At 49.3% G+C, this 15955-nt stretch overlaps 1 protein-coding gene across 3 annotated transcripts in view; it reads left to right on the forward strand.

The window, feature by feature from the left end:
- PRKCA (protein kinase C alpha) overlaps window positions 1–15955 on the forward strand; it is a 399658-nt gene that overhangs the window by 334547 nt on the left and 49156 nt on the right. For all 3 annotated transcript variants that reach the window (XM_025889888.2, XM_073883238.1, XM_025889887.2), the window contains 5 exons: window positions 2858–2995; window positions 3743–3916; window positions 6094–6185; window positions 8563–8625; window positions 9569–9707. In XM_025889888.2, the coding sequence (XP_025745673.1) occupies window positions 2858–2995; window positions 3743–3916; window positions 6094–6185; window positions 8563–8625; window positions 9569–9707 (606 nt within the window). The remainder of the gene's footprint in view (window positions 1–2857; window positions 2996–3742; window positions 3917–6093; window positions 6186–8562; window positions 8626–9568; window positions 9708–15955) is intronic.

The raw sequence follows: 15955 nt of genomic DNA on the forward strand, positions 1-15955 counted from the left end.
TCAAATGCAAAAATGCTTTTCTTGCATTTACATCCCTTTGGGGACAATCTTTTCCCTGTAACTGGACTAAGGAACAGCACAAAACTCGGAGTCTTTGCTCGGTATGGCCCCCAATGAGGGCAGTGTCTGTCCGGAGGTCACTCCGTGGGCTGCTGTCTGTGGTGCTGAAGTGTCAAAGGAGGAAGGAGCCGGGACTCTAGGAATTCACAAGTCTGGAACCTCTGGTTAGGAGCCCCATGCTTTAGATGGAAGCTGGGTGTTCATGGGCAGCCCCAGCCCGATCACAGCCTCACCCAGATGAAGATGCTCTTTGACTGTTTCAAGCCCCTCAGAGCACTGAGTCCATCTTTTCAGAATTTACTGTGAAGTTCCCGACAAAATAAAATCAATCTCCTTGTGCCTTTTTCTGATAACGTTTCTTTTTAAAAATCAAAAGAACAGAATAAAGTGGCATCGTGGGTATTCTCATCTCACACTTGAACTTCCTGATTGTTCATTGCAATTTTGACGACACACACCCGAAAGTTTATCAACTTGGAATCATTCCTGGGACATATGTTTGGCGTGAAAGAGGACTTCCGCTATCCGCCACCTCCGTTTTGATCCCAGTCTCTACCTTCTAATTGATTAAGTTCTCCTTTCCATCTTCTCCCTTAACTCGGGCAGGGCGTCCCGTGATGGGGACCGAAACTACCCTCTCCGGCAATAAGGAATGCCCCGAGCCAGCAAGACCCCGCATGACTGACCCCAAGACAGCAATCAACTTGACCTTCACTGCCCAGCTGCATGCATGTACCCACTGGCCTCTGCCCAACATTCTCCTTACATAATCCTGGGAGTGCTTTCAGCCCTTTGGAGACAGTCTCTGAGACACTAGTCCACTGTCTTCCTGGCGCTGGCCTCCCTGAAATAAATTACTTTCTCATTTCACCAGCCATCGTTTGTCTGCCTTTGGACTTTGTCAGCGGCGAGTGGTCGAACCTGGTCTGTTTGGGACCCCGTAGCCAGGTGCTCCTGCATTCCTGCTTCCTGGCTTCCAGAGGACGGGGCTGGTCCTGCAGTTGAGGGGGGGTCCTGAAGTAACACTAGTGGTTATATCTTGGCTCTTTCTCACAAGTTTGTCTAGACATTCCTTCCATCCTCTGTCAAAGGGGAGACCAATTTATGTATCACTGAAGTTCAGGTTTTTGTCTTTAAAGAGTGTCGGTGTATCCAGTGACCCCCAGGTTCATGTGTGTGTCCCACCGGGCACTGCCAATAGAGGTATATAGGACAGCTGTATTAAATACTTTCAGCCTGGAAGCAAAAAAGTGAGGGCGGTCTTTCCCCCATGTCTTAATGTCTCTGCCTACATGGCTATGCTTACCTCCGAGCACGTACTCAGGCCATGAGGTTTGATCCTTACTGAAACATGTTATTTTTGCCACAGAAAAGTATCACCTAACAGCACAGCATCTGATGATCACATTCAAGCTTCATTTCCTTATTCAGCCAGAACGTAGAGCGCACGCCCTGTGCCAAGCACTGTGTGAGGCCTGGGGATCCAGAGACGGCTGGATCCCATAATGCAAAACCTCTTCCACAGAGCCTGACACAAGGTGGGGATAAAGGGACACTGTTGCTGTAAGGAAGTATGGGTGACTCCTCAAAAGCTGCCTCTGCTGCTAAAGAAAACGTCACATCCCCCATCTTCCCCCAAGAGAGTGCTCTGGTCACGTAGTAAAGCCCAGGATGCCTTCTTTACGTCCTACACACCTTTTTGGTAACCACATTGACTTGAGTGTTGTCCTGGCACCTGCTCGGAAACTCAAAGCTGCACTTAGGTCTGCTGCATTGCGGAAGGGCGGGGGGTGCACCTTATCATTCAGAACGTATCCAATGCCACAGTCTTTGCCGTCGGGCTCAGGGCTGTGGTTGTGGCAGTTGAGCCACACTGCAGGACCCTGGCCTTTTCAGCAGCTGATATGTCCAGCAACTGGAGCCCTCACAGTCAGGCAGATGTTCTCCATGCAGAGTCTGGGGGGAGATTCTTCCTGGGCTCCTTTGCTGACCTTTGAGACCTTCCCACGTGATCCCATTAGCCTTTCCTTTTCGGCTGAGCCTCCTTGCTCTCCTCCACCTTTGGGACCCGAGACTCTAACTCTTCAATCAGAGTAATGAGGGTGTAGTTTCTCCAGCACCAGTGTGTAGCATGAGCCTGGTTTATAAAAATGCCTTCTGGTAACTGACAGGTCACTGACCAGGGATGCTTCAGGTTCAAAGGGTGCTGCTGTGTATTTTGTGTGAACCCAGGTTCTCATGCATATCACCATTTTCCTGAGTTCAACTCTTAACTTAAAAAAAAACAACAAGACCCTATGTTCTTACTATGCCTTTTAAAGTGGCAATAAATCATCCCTGAGCTTGCCGGTCAAAAGTTTCCTCCCCAGGGAACCCCTTTTTGCTAGGATCCAAGTTTCCTTTAGGCAGATGAATCAAATTGGAAAATCTACGGATTAAAAAAGCATCGGTGCACGGTTTATTTCTTGTATTATGTTAACCATTGTGAAACACCGTTTTCCCCAAGAAGTTAACTTCTAAGTCCTAGAATGAAAATCAGCCTGACTTGGTTAACTATGCAAAGAGTTGTCTCTTGATAGGTAAGGGCAATTTTTTTTTTTTTGCTACTTTGCAAATATTGCCCTTAGGGTAAATATAGCCACTGACTTTTGAATAAATATTTCATCACTCTGTGATTTCTTGCCCTCATCCCACCTCCCACCCCCCAGCTGCCCTCAAGCTTAGTTAAATGCTTTCCATCACTCTTTTTCCTGGGAAAAAATGACCCATCCATTTCACCTGTGTGCTTGTTGTTTAGAAAGCCAAGCTTGGCCCTGCTGGTAACAAAGTAATCAGTCCTTCAGAAGACAGGAGACAACCTTCCAACAACCTGGACAGAGTGAAACTCACCGACTTCAATTTCCTCATGGTGCTGGGGAAAGGGAGTTTTGGAAAGGTAAGGGCACGGTTGTCTGTGAGGCGGAGGGGCTTTTGCAGAGACTGCCGGGATGGGTCCTGTGCTCCCTGAGGTTTCCAGAGCCCCCCTTGGGATCTCCCTGTTCTCTGTACTCCTTTCTCAGATATTCCCCCGCGCCCCACCCACCACCTCATTTCATTAAAAACAATTGTATCCAGAAAGCTACAGAGGTTTCACTGTGTGTCCCCATTTCCCGGTTGAGAACAGAGCAGGTGCTCCAAAATGTTGGTTGAATCAATAATTTTCACAACTAAAAATTAAAAGTTGATTTGTAGAACCTATTTGTCTGCATTTGGCTTCTGTGGCCCCAGATCTTACGGTAGACCCAGGAAATGATTTCCAATCCCGCCTCTTTCTTTGTCTTGGCTCCCGACTCGTGAGTTTATAAAGGCCAGTCACATTTTTGCCCAAAGGATGCTCCTGAAAAATGTGCACACTTCAAGGCTAATACCGAGGACGTGTATATTCCTTCCCGTGTCCACCATAGCGCCATCATGTGGCTATAGCCCGCGCAGCGTACAAATCTCGACAGCTTCTAAATTACACCGTGCTGGAGGAAGGTAATCTGCGCTGATGTGCGAGATTTCAAAATTTGCACATGAAGCGGAACTTTATGAATATATAGTGTAGGCCAACTGAACGGCCACCTGACCGGGTTCCCCCACCCGACCCCCAGTACCAGAGTACGCTTCTGAAGCTTTCAGATTGCCTTTCGTCTGCTCCCAGGTGATGCTTGCTGACCGGAAGGGCACAGAGGAACTGTATGCTATCAAAATCCTGAAGAAGGACGTGGTGATTCAAGATGATGACGTGGAGTGCACCATGGTGGAGAAGCGAGTCCTAGCCCTGTTGGACAAGCCCCCGTTCCTGACACAGCTACACTCCTGCTTTCAGACAGTGGTAAGGCCCCCGGGGGTGCCTATCTGTGGTGCCAAACACGGCGTGCTCTCAAGGGCCACTCCCGAAGCCAGTGTTCTAAGCATCTGAATCAACCTTCCTCCAGTGGAGAAGGCTCAAGAAAGCCTCTCACTCTTATACCGCTGGTAAATTTGGGGAGTCCCCTCTCTGGGATGTGCCCTGCTTATAGGCTTGGCACTAATTCTATTTAATTCAGCAAACGTTTGTACCAAAGGTACGTTGTATAAGGTACAAACGTACAAAGGTACGTTCCTTATACAAGGCCATGTGCTAAGACTTGGGGGGTAGCAACACCAATAAAATAACCCATAGTCCTGGCTTTTGAAGGCTACGGGTCCCGTTGCTAAGCATTGCATTAGAACCCGAGGAAACTTGATCTCATAAAAGAGTGTGTTCTTGTTTACTGCACACAGCAGGCTTGGCAGTCTGGCCTGTTTTGTACAGCCCATGAGCTCTTAAGGAAGGTCGGAGGAGAAAAAGAGAATAATATTTTGTGACATGTGTAAATTCGATGAAATTCACATTTCAGGGTCCGTGAATCATTTTCTTGGAAGACAGCCAGGCTCCTTCATTTTCCAGTCCTCCACAGTGGCTCTCCTGCGGCACAGGCAGAGTTGAATCGTTGCAAGATACACCCAGAGCCTAAAGTATTTGCTGTCTAGCCCTTTACAGAAAGTTTGCCAAGCCCTGTCTTATAGTATAACAAAAAAGAGGGCAAGAGAGTTCCGAAGCACTGATCAGCCCATTGTGGGGCCAGGGCCCCGGCATGGAGCTTGCAGGTGGCCCGCAAGAAATACAACCATTTCGAGGGCACCATTGTCGGGCACACCCAAAGACAGGCTTTCCATCCTCAGCACCTGCCCTTTTTAAGATGTGACTCAATAATCAGTAGCTATAATTATTACTCTTATGATTATAATTATTTTCAACTTTCTACTGGCCAGAAAATGACTTTCTGTCTTGCATCTCTCTTTAAAAATCTCTTGGGAGGTCCCCCTCAATGCTCTTGGAGCTTAGAATCTCCGAATGACCGCGCAGTGTCGGGGCGGGCCATGGGCTGCAGAGCCGGGCGCCGGCCACTGTGTGTCAGCCTGGCACTGGCAGCACGGCCAGTCCCTTCTCCCAGCAGCACCTAAATAGTGCCCAGGAGGGAGGAGCAATGTGCCAGGTGGGGAGCCATGTCTGCGAATCCCAGCCTGGATCCTATCACCCTGGTTACACGGATGAAGCTCCAGGGAGCAGCAAAACACGGAAATAAAGATGGAATTAAAATTCATCACAGGAAGGCTAGAGAAGGAAGCTCCAGGAGCTGTTTCCCGGCTGCTAGCACCAACTTCATTGTTATCTTCCGTTCCCCGTGCAGCACTTCAATGTTTAATAACTTCTGCGAAATGGTGACATTGTCTAGAAGTGAGCAGAGGTTGGCTTTCACCTGGGTGTGCTGTGCCGTGAGCTGCTTGGCTGTTCAACCCCATTTTCCCCCATTTACCCCACTGTAATGTCCTCGTAAATATGCAGCTTTACTGGGGTCTATGATGTACGCCCTCCATGGTGCTGACATTGAGCACACCAGTGACAGAGAAAATAAAAAACAATACTTGGGCCTATTATGATGCAGAAGCACATTGGATTAGCCTCTCCATGTATAGTCCCCTCCCCCACAGTAAATATCACTGAGCATTTATAATTTAGGAGCCCAGCCTAACTCACAAGATTTGTTTTCAGAAGCTTCCAGTGGAAACACATGACTACATCACTGGGGTTTGCCTCCCAGATGTTGCGAACCAGCAACACTCGTTAAAAGTAAATAATTGGCCCATTTGGATTCTTCACATCATCACTAACTTAGACATGTCTTAAGTGTGCAGGAGAAAGGGGAAGAGTGTTAGAAGGCCGTTACTACAATAGAGAACATACGGAACCAGAAGGGGGCAACCATGTTGACAGTTAATGACTTTATACTTCCCAAGACCCTCATGCAGTAGGGTTTATGACTTTTATTGGGGAAGAAAAATTTTGCAGGGCTCCACTGAGCAGATCTGCCAGGGTAGCCCATGGTTTACTAACTAATGAGAAAGCAAAACACAGTTTAGAAAGAGTGAAGGAAGACTCTCGGCCGGTGGCCAAGCCCTGCTCACATGTTGAAACTTCATCTTCAGGACCGGCTGTATTTCGTCATGGAATACGTCAATGGCGGGGACCTCATGTACCACATTCAGCAAGTAGGAAAATTTAAGGAACCACAAGCAGTGTGAGTATTTTTTTTTTTTAAGTCCCTTAATTTAGACAGCACGTGGGGACTGCTGCTGGGTGAAATATGGAAGTGGGGCTTTGCCCACTTCGGAGCTGAGCACCATCTCCTCCCAGGGGGCCAACTTCTTGGTTTGGGTCCATCGACACTTCAGAAGGAGAGGTTCATTATACTTCCAGTCAGTTGGAGATGCTGGTGTATCCCCCTGTCACCCAATTCCATCCTCATGGATTGAGTCAGCCACTCGTTATTAAACGATTATTGTACATTCATGACACACCAGGCACCGGGAGTGGGAAAGGCTGTCTGCCCTCCAGGAGCTCACCACTTGACCCAGGGTAGGAGAAGTCACCCAACAATTGTACTGTGTGGCCACAACATTAGAGGTGGCATGCGAGCCCTGGTAAAGAGGGGAGTGGGGAAAGAACATCCTCAGGGAATGCCCAAGCCAGCAGGGCAGAAGGGGGTGCAGGGGCTCTGGGTGATGAGCCTGATGGAGCCCTCTGAGGACCATGGAAGGCTTGGCGGGGGGTGGGCGGCGCCTCAATGTGGCTTCACACCATCAGGCTCAGTTTTCACAGAGCCCCGCGACCGAGGGGGGAAGCTGGGAGTAGGGGCAGGTGCAAGGGGGCTGGTGAAAATCTAGATAGAGGAGAAAGAATGGAACCTTCATCAGGTCCTGACCTTGGAGCCAAAGAGGAGTAAGGGTCTTTGAGAAACGTTCTGGAGGAAGAAAAGCGGAACTCAGTGTAGAACAGAGACACTGGCCACCTCTCCGAGTGACACCTCGTTTTAGGTTTGGGAATGGGCAGCCGCCAAGGAGGAGATGGTTTGGGGGAGAATCATGAGCAGTGTGGAGGGTTTGATTGGGATGCAGGAGTCAGCAGCAGCCGGGAGAGACATGGCCCATGAAAGGGGGGACCTTGGTACCTGAAAACTCACCCTGTTTTCCAGGGGCCCGGAGGTCACAGGACACATGGCAAAAGCAGATGTATACAAATAGCTATTTCATTTCCCTCGGGGAGGTTGCATCGTGGGCATGTACCCCGATTAATCAAGTTAGCGAATGTTCATTGGATCCTGGCCGATGTTCGATCTGAAAGATAAATCTGAAGAACTTTCGGCCTGTGTGGGTTGATGCGTCTTAGGGAAGATTGGCTGAAGGCAGAAGAGGGAATGCTGTGGTAGCAAGCTGAAAAAAAATGCAAAGGGGGATTTTTTTCGTTCTTTTTTTTTCATTCTCAGATGTCTTTATTAATCAAAGACACGAACGCCAGTCAGATTTTTGTTGTTGAAGGGGGATGATTTTTTTTTCTATTTAGATTTTTACTTTTCAACTTTCAGGAATGCCTGTCTTTATCCCCCGTCTTAACTCTGTTAGTTAGAAAGCATCAAAATGCTCGGGTTGTAAAGTAAAGCTTGGTGCCAGAGCTGTAAAGAGCAAGTAGCAGAACAGCCACCTTACATTATGAGGTGACATCAAGGTGTCTCATCCAGCACCCTTATGTTGTGTACTTGTGTTGCTAGAAAGTTCTTATTTTAAAAATACAGAAGAGCATGAGAAATCATGTAAAAGTCGCCTGTAATCCCATTGCTTTTCTCTCTCCCATCCCATTGCTCCCCTGCCGGCCCTCAGAGATGCCCCCCCCGGCCCTCCCTGTAAGAGTTCGGTCCTTATCACCAGAGGTTGTTCTCTGCTTGTGTAGACGCCGTGTGGATTTTAAGCCTCCCGGGTGTGAGGTTTGCACAGACGCAGTCTTGTGGTTTCTCAGACTTCAAAGATTCCTAAATGCTATGCACATTTTAAAACCTCTTTCAGCATTTACTCTGAGTTATTATGAATTATTTAAAAGGGTAAACTCGAGTATGAATCATGGTGTGTGTCTCATTTACCCCAGCGCTTGGGGGGGTGCGGTGAGAACACCAGCTACAGAGCACATCACACATGCTCCTCCATCTTCCAGGGAATCACTGCATTTTCAAACACTAATGCATTCTGTCCATGAATAGGAAAATGGACATTTTCCCCACTCTTCCCCAGTCCTGACACAGACTACTCTAGCAGCCACCGTTTAAGAGATCGTATTGGAAATTTCCTGTAAGCAGTAAATTAACTGTCCAGACAAGAAGTGCTTGTTTCTAGACAGGTAATAAACCTGTCTGTCTGACTTATTAGCTGTGAAGTTCCTCGGGGAGGTAAAAGTGCTAAAATGGCCAAGGGAAGGGTGAAGGTTTGTCATCTGCAGGGTGATGCTGATCTCTGATCATCCCAGGGTCTTACATTCTTTTGCCACCTTGATGCCTGAGCTGGAGGGTACAAAATATTCAGAAATCCAGAGAGCAAGCCAGCAAGCCTGATGAGCGTTTTCTTTTGCAGATTTTATGCAGCAGAGATTTCCATTGGATTGTTCTTTCTTCATAAAAGAGGAATCATTTACAGGTGTGTGTTGAGGCTCTGCAGCCAGCAGGGCATCTGGGAGTTTTCCCGGACCCCTGGACCTCCGTGTGCGTGTTGATTCTGTGATGGGGACTTAAGACACGTTGTTGAGAACCGTCGAGGTAACAAGAGACCTCCCAGGACCTACCTTTGTCTGCAGCCTGCAGGCAAATCAGAGCCACTTTCTGATCTCTGGACCTCAAAAGATTTTGTATATCTCATTTCTGCTTCCCACAAGAAAACATGCTTTTTTCTCCACTGACAGTTCCTTCCTCTGCCTTTTTTTGTAATGAAGGTCAGGGAGCAGTGGAAACCGAATTTCTGTTAATAGATGCTCAGCGGGAGAAGAACATGGGGAGCTGGGGAGAGGCAGAGGAAAAACTAGTGAATTAAATTCTGCAGGTGGTTAGTGACAGTGAAAGTCTGATGCCAAAGAAAGGAGAATGTCTTCCAGGATTAACTGAAGAGTAAAAGGACCCATGGCACGAAGCAGAATGCAATGGCCACACGTGTGTGACCTGGCGAGGTTGTTCTGAACCTGGGATTTGGCAAACCTGGTTGTGTGCCAGGCCCCCTTGTGTGGGATCCTAGTAAATCAAATGGCTGGGAGCTGCCCCAAACCTGCTAAATTGGAATCTGGTAATTCACATGCCTGGCCAAGGTTGGGGGATTGCTAGTCCAACCATTTAGTCATTTATTCGGTGTGCATTTATTAAGTACCTACTGTGTCCTAGGCACTACAGTAGGCTCTGGAGATTTCAGAAACAAAAACAAAACCCAGTCATTCCTGGTTCCGGTTCTCCGGACCGTAGTAGTTACCCGTAGGACTCGTAGTTAATACGCCATTGAGGTGGCAGCTAGTCAGAGATCTTTCTGTCTCACTAGCTCCAGAGCAGACTGTGTGATGTCGTGGGAAGGACGCTGATGCTCTCCTGCTTCCTTACAGGGATCTGAAGTTAGATAATGTCATGCTGGATTCAGAAGGGCATATCAAGATTGCCGATTTTGGGATGTGCAAGGAACACATGATGGATGGAGTCACAACCAGGACCTTCTGTGGGACGCCAGATTACATTGCCCCAGAGGTAGGGACCCCGATTCTCCTTGGTTTCTCGACCAGACCTTTCAAATCACAAATACAACCCCCTCCCTGGGGTATAGAATCATTAGCGAATCACCAAGTCAGTGGCCACAAAATAGGCTAAACTAAATAGAGCAAAATAGAAAGCAACTGTGAGAGCTCAGTGCATAGTAAGAGTATGTCTCGTTTCATGGAACTTTGTTTTGTGTACCTGTAAGCTAGGTGTGTGGTAGAATGCGTTTCTTACACCGTCATCATCAAAACAATTTAAGCCACACTGTTGGGCAGAGAAGCGGGGGTGGATAGTGCTTGTAAAAACGCTCTGCATGGGAAAACTGGATCAAAAGGTGGTTCCGATGACAGCTTTTTAGTAAAATCAGAGTGATCAGTGCCCTAAATGACCCACTGGAATTGATCATGGTGTTTAATCTAGGAAGAACATTCCAGTGTGGTTGTAAGCAGAGTGGTTCCAAGATGTGTGATCACAGCGGTGGCCAGACTGCTTCGTCTTTGTTATAACATTCTTTAAAAAAAAAAAAAAAAAAGATTTATTTATTAGAGAGAGAGAGAGAGAGCAAGTGAGGGAGCCAGTGGGGAGGGGCAGAAGGAGAGGATCTCAAGCAGACTCCACGTGGAGCCCGACCTGGGACTCGATCCCACGGCCCTGAGATCATGACCTAAGCCAAAATCAGGAGTCGGACACTTAACCGACTGAGCCACCCAGGCACCCCTGTTATGACAGAGTCTGGGTAATTTTCGTCTTCTTATGAGCCTTCCTGCACGCCAGTGACTGGGTGGGTTATATATACCTATGTCTACCTATAACCTATATCACTGTGTAGCCAACTTCCTATCCACACACAGCTCTGTGGATGAAACGGGTTCCTCCCAGCTGAGCTCCAGCAGCTTATAGAAGGTAACAGAATCAAAGTTAGCCCAACCTTCCCTCTTTGGAGAGCTCTCGTGTTCGCTGTTGGCAGCTCGTGTGGCATATTTTTAACCTGTTGCCCCACGTGTTTGTCTTAGAGGTAGTAGGTGAGACATGAGCTTAGGAGTCAGACCAAAGTGTCCTTCATTCCTGATTATTCTTCACAGGCTCTGGGAACTCGGGCAAGTGACTTAGCCTTTCTGCCCCCGTGTCCACAGTGGCAAGTTGAAGATGATAATATCCTCCTCATAGAATTGCTCTGAGGACAGAAATGCCAAATACAGGTGTTTTGTACGTGGTAGACCCCCCTGTGGTAGCCAGTATTCCAAAAAGGAAGCTTAATTTTTTTTTCCCATTGTTAAGAGCTTCCTTATTTTGTTTGTTATCTGTCCAGTGTGGAAACACAGACTTCGAACATTTACTTAGAAACTTAAATTCTCGGGGCGCCTGGGTGGCTTAGTCGTTAAGCATCTGCCTTCGGCTCAGATCATGATCCAAGGGTCCTGTGATCAAGCCCCACATCGGGCTCCCTGCTCCACGGGAAGCCTGCTTCTCCCTCTCCCACTCCCCCTGCTTGTGTTCCCTCTCTTGCTGTGTCTCTGTCAAATAAATAAATAAAATCTTTAAAAAAAAAAAAAAAAGAAAGAAATTTAAATTCTCAATGACATGGCCAAAGGCGACATGTTACCTTGATACATAACTTCGGGGGGGTTGCCCCCCAAAGAACTCACACATCACTGTCTCCAGGCACAACGTGAGCTTAAATAGTCCTATTTCTCAAACATGAAGAGTAGGGAGATCGTAGAGTAAAAATACAACTTCCTGATGCAGGATTTATTCTGACGCCTTCTACCGGCTGACATGTATTAAACAGGCTGTGATTATGAGCTGTACCTGCTCCATTTAACACCCACCAGATGCTATAAACGTGTGGTGACAGGGAAGGCAGTGTTTTTTAGGAACAAAAGTGGTTTGAACTTCATCTCCATTAAGCCCGGTCTCTGCAATTAAACAGATAGCTTCCTGTGTTCAGTAACACTTCAGCCACGTGACGTCACCAGGGACGACCGCACCCCACGTGGATGAAATGTTCCAAATAATGGACCTTCGTTGTCTCTTTTTTTTTTCCCTAATGTTCCTCATTGTATCAGTTTCCTGTCGCTACAACAAATAACCATGCACTTAGTGGATTAAAACAATACAAGTTTACTATCATATGGCTCTGGGGTCAGAAGTCCAAAATCCATCTCTCTGGGTCAAAGTCAAGTTATCGGCAGGGCTGCACTCCCTCCAGGAGCTCTGGGGGAGTCCCGTTGCTTTGCCTCTTCCATCCTCTGCGTGGCTACAGTCCGTGGTATTACCATTTCTGTCTGTTATGATCCCAACCCCACAGCCTCCCTCTCAGAAGACCATTGTGATTACGTGGGGCCCACCCAAATAACCCAGGCTTGTCCCTCTGTCCCAGGATCCTTAATCACATCAGCCAAGTCCCTTTTACCCAATAAAATTACCATATGCACAGATTCCTGGACTAAGATGCACACACCTTTGGGGAAGGGGCCACGGCCCGTCCTGCCGCACTCATGATGGTGTCCCAAGTAACTATATTTGAAAAACTCCCACCCCCCTCCTCCAAGGACACCTGGACACACTTCTAACGTATCTTGGTAACTTTGGGTTGTTGTTGTTGTTGTTGTTGTTGTTTTACCTTGTACTCATTTGTGTGTATGTTTGTTTAGTTCTGTGCCACTTGATCAGACGTGTAGATTCGCGTCCCCTACACCACTGTCAAACAGTACAGTTCCATCCCTTCTGTGTGTGGGCTTTTAGAGCCACACACACCTCCCCGCTCCGCGGTTCCCCCCCGGCCCCATCCCCGGCCCCCAGCAACCACTCACGTATTTTCCATCCTATAACTTTGCCGTTTCAAGAATGGCATTATGATGGAATCATACGGTATACCTTTCGAGATTGGCTTTCTCATTTGAGCACTTTCTAGAATCTTCTAGTCATATTGGAGTGCACGTCTACCACCTGGGCAGGTTACTTAAACATCCCGTGCCTCAGTTTCCTCCCCTGTAAAGTGGGGATGATAATGTCTACCTCATAAGGTTGCTGTCTTGTGACTTGGAGTATCGTCTGGCACCAGGCAAGGTGGTCCTGCCGTGGTTATTGTTCACTCGACCCATTTGCCACACTGCATGGTGGGCCTCTTGCAGTCTTCTGCTGCAGCCCCCCTCATAGTCCTCACAGCATGCTTCAGAAGAGGTGCCCAAGGCAGTAAGTAATGGTCTAAGGCCACGTTACTGAGAAACCCAGAGCCAGGCTTCACTGCCAGGCTCAGGCCCCCGTAGATATGTGTACTGCCCGCTATACTAAACTACAGCCTGCTCCTAAGTGACTCACACATTCACAGACTCCCTGTACCAAACAGGGTGCCACTGGGACAGGGTCTCCACCGGGACCTGGCCCTGGACACACTGTACAGTGTGGACAACATGACACTCAGGCGAACGGAAACCCAAATCCGTGTTTCGATTCGGGTTGACTTTCATTGTAAGATAAGCTGCACCACCTTGGGAACTCGATCGGTAATTCCGGGTGTTTTTCCAGCAACAGTTAATTCAGGCTGTTTTCCTCCTGCTAGCATTTTCCCCGTACGGGTCCGGGAATGTGGCGTCTTTGGCCATAGGGATAATTGCGGTGAAGCGGAAGACCATCTAGTTTCCAAGTTTCTAATTTGCTCAGAGGTTAACATAATCCTGTCCTCTGTATAAATCTTTCTGTCAGGCAGAGGCAAAAATAATTATCTTAGCTGGCATTTTCCCTAATAGGCAAAGCAGAGGCTTAAATATTTATGGCTGTTTGTCTAAAACCCTTGAAATGGATTAATATTGTGGCATCTCCTTAACCAGGGAAGATGAGCTAAGGCAGAAAGTGTTACTAACAGATGGGATTTCGGAGTTGAGTTGGACACGCACAAAGCGGGGGGTGCTCATCAGAAACTAATTCCTGGACTCGACCTCACAGGTAGTCAGGGCTTTCACACAGAAAGAATTCTTCGGGGTCGGCGCGAGTCCCTGAGAAGAACCAACAGAAGCTTCATCGGGGTTTAATTCCCCCTCTGAAAGTGATCTGGGGCGTGTGAGGTCCAGTTGCAGGTCAAGTCCCTCCCGGCAGCTAAGCCTCAGGCTCTGAACACTAGCGTGGCCCACTTGTTCCCAGGAGGAGAGACGCAGCGGGGACGGGTTTGCTCCTGGCAGGTGCACCTCTGAGTACTTCCTGGCGCGGTGGGAGCAAAGCCTTTGGGAACTGTGCCATGCAGAGTCCTTGCTGCGGCAGGGGGCACGTTAGACCACACCCATGACTGTAGGGACTGTCTACGCTGTACCAAGCCTGCGGACCACATCTTCTGGTTTGTCACATTGCATCTGTGAGTACGGCTTAAGTGACTCGCCCAAGGTCCCACGGCTGGTAACAAGCAGAGGTGGGATTTGGACCTGAGACATGCTGACCCTAGCGCCCAGATGTACATTCTTGTCACCTACTGCCCCCATCTCCAGAGAGAAGAGAAAACTCCGCAAGTGAACGAGCCGTTCACAATGAGCGCTGAGATATTGTACAACACGGGTGACATCTTGTAGGAGGAGATGGGCGCTCATCCAGCTCAACTGGAATCAGGGACCTGAGTCACAGACATCTCTACCGCAGTCAATGACTTGGGGTTGGATTCCCGCTGGTACTACTGGGCACACCCCTTTAGAAGCCATGGGCCGACCACCAGCACCGAAGCCCCTCTCCCACACATGGCAGCGATCAGCCAGATACTCAGAGCGCCTGCTAAGGGCCTGCCATGCCTGGCAGGAGAACGGAGCGCAGCGGGGACCTGTGAGGAGGGCTGGAGGCTGTTCGAAATGGGCCACTGCCGCCCAGGAGAGCTGTAGATTGAGAGACGTGGATGAGACAGTATTCCCCTTGGCAAGAACAGCTGGCACCCCAACATGCCTAACGAAACAGTCTGTGGGCACGCATGCCGGCCCCACAGCCTACTGGCCATACGCAGATGTGCGGCCTCCTGTGAGGGTTGGGGGCTGGATGGGTTCAGTGAGCTGGAGGCCCTTCCTAGGGGGCCACGGCTTCTCCTTCCATCCCTAAGGGAAGGGCAGCCCAGTCTTGCCTATGATCGCCGCCAGAAGTCGGCATTTGTGTGTAACACTTGCCTGCTTGTTCAAAGTTGGGTCTAATATACATTAAGAGAAATGTACATCGGTAAGATTCAGCTAGTGGGCCACCAGCTGTGACCTTTTCTGGAGGGGGTCACGGGTCACGTCTGGGGGGAGCCACATTTTAGGAATGGGAGGAAAAAGGGGAGACCAAGGGGTGTCCAGAGAGGTGGAAAAACTAGGGAGCCATAGCGTCTTGGAGACCAAGGAAGGTGAGTGCTTGTGAACTCAGAGATGGCCAGGGACTGTGAGGTCAAGGAGCTGGGGGTGGGGGGGTGGCGGGGAGGGGATCCGGCCACAGGGAACCAGCCATCCCAAAGAGCACGTGGTAACGATGCGGCAGGAGCTGGATGGCCCGGAGTTGAGTGTGGGCATCAGCAACCAGGCTGGAACCATGTCTTGGGGAACGGACGGTAAATGGACGGAGGAAGGTGGCTGGTCAGTCCTAGGGAAGCAAGACGAAGGGAGCATCAGTACAGCTGGGAAACCTGAGCATGCTTCTAGGCCCAAGGGAAAATGCCCGGGGAGAGGGAAGGAGAAGATACAGAGAGAGAGGGAGGGAGCACCGCAGGCCAGGAGGGAACGGGATAGGGAAGCAGGAGGAAGGAAGAAAGCTGAAAGCATCCTCGCTGGCTGGCTTGTGTTTTCCAAGGGCAAGGCCAGGAAGGGTGGGACGGGGGCCTGGGCACGGGCGGTGTGCTGCACTCACATCCACGCACAATGACCCGCATGAGGCTCCTGGAGGTGACCGAGCAGGTAGTGGGAACCGGTGAGCGAGGCCGGGGGCGGGCTGAGTGTCTGTCAGAAGAGGGGAACTGAGGGGCTGGTCCTCAAGAGCATTGAGACTAGGTCCGGTGTGGGGAGCAGAGGCAGGGTGGAGGCGGAGAGGGACACAATGGCAGGACATTGCCACGAGTGCTGAGGAGGGGGTTCGTTTCTGAATTAGGCATCTTGGAAAAGCCCGAGACCCTGTGCTGTCTGCCCCCCTTCCCCTTCCTAGCCTCATCTCTCACCTCGCCCTCCACCCCTCACCTCTGTCTCTCCAGAACAAGCCCCCCCCCCCCCCGCACAGGCTTCCTCACCACTCCCCAGATTTGTGGG

This window comes from Callorhinus ursinus, unplaced genomic scaffold (genome assembly GCF_003265705.2).
Source record: "Callorhinus ursinus isolate GAN/ISIS: 27379988/994484 unplaced genomic scaffold, GSC_fseal_2.0 scaffold50, whole genome shotgun sequence".
NCBI classification, from domain to species: domain Eukaryota; kingdom Metazoa; phylum Chordata; class Mammalia; order Carnivora; family Otariidae; genus Callorhinus; species Callorhinus ursinus.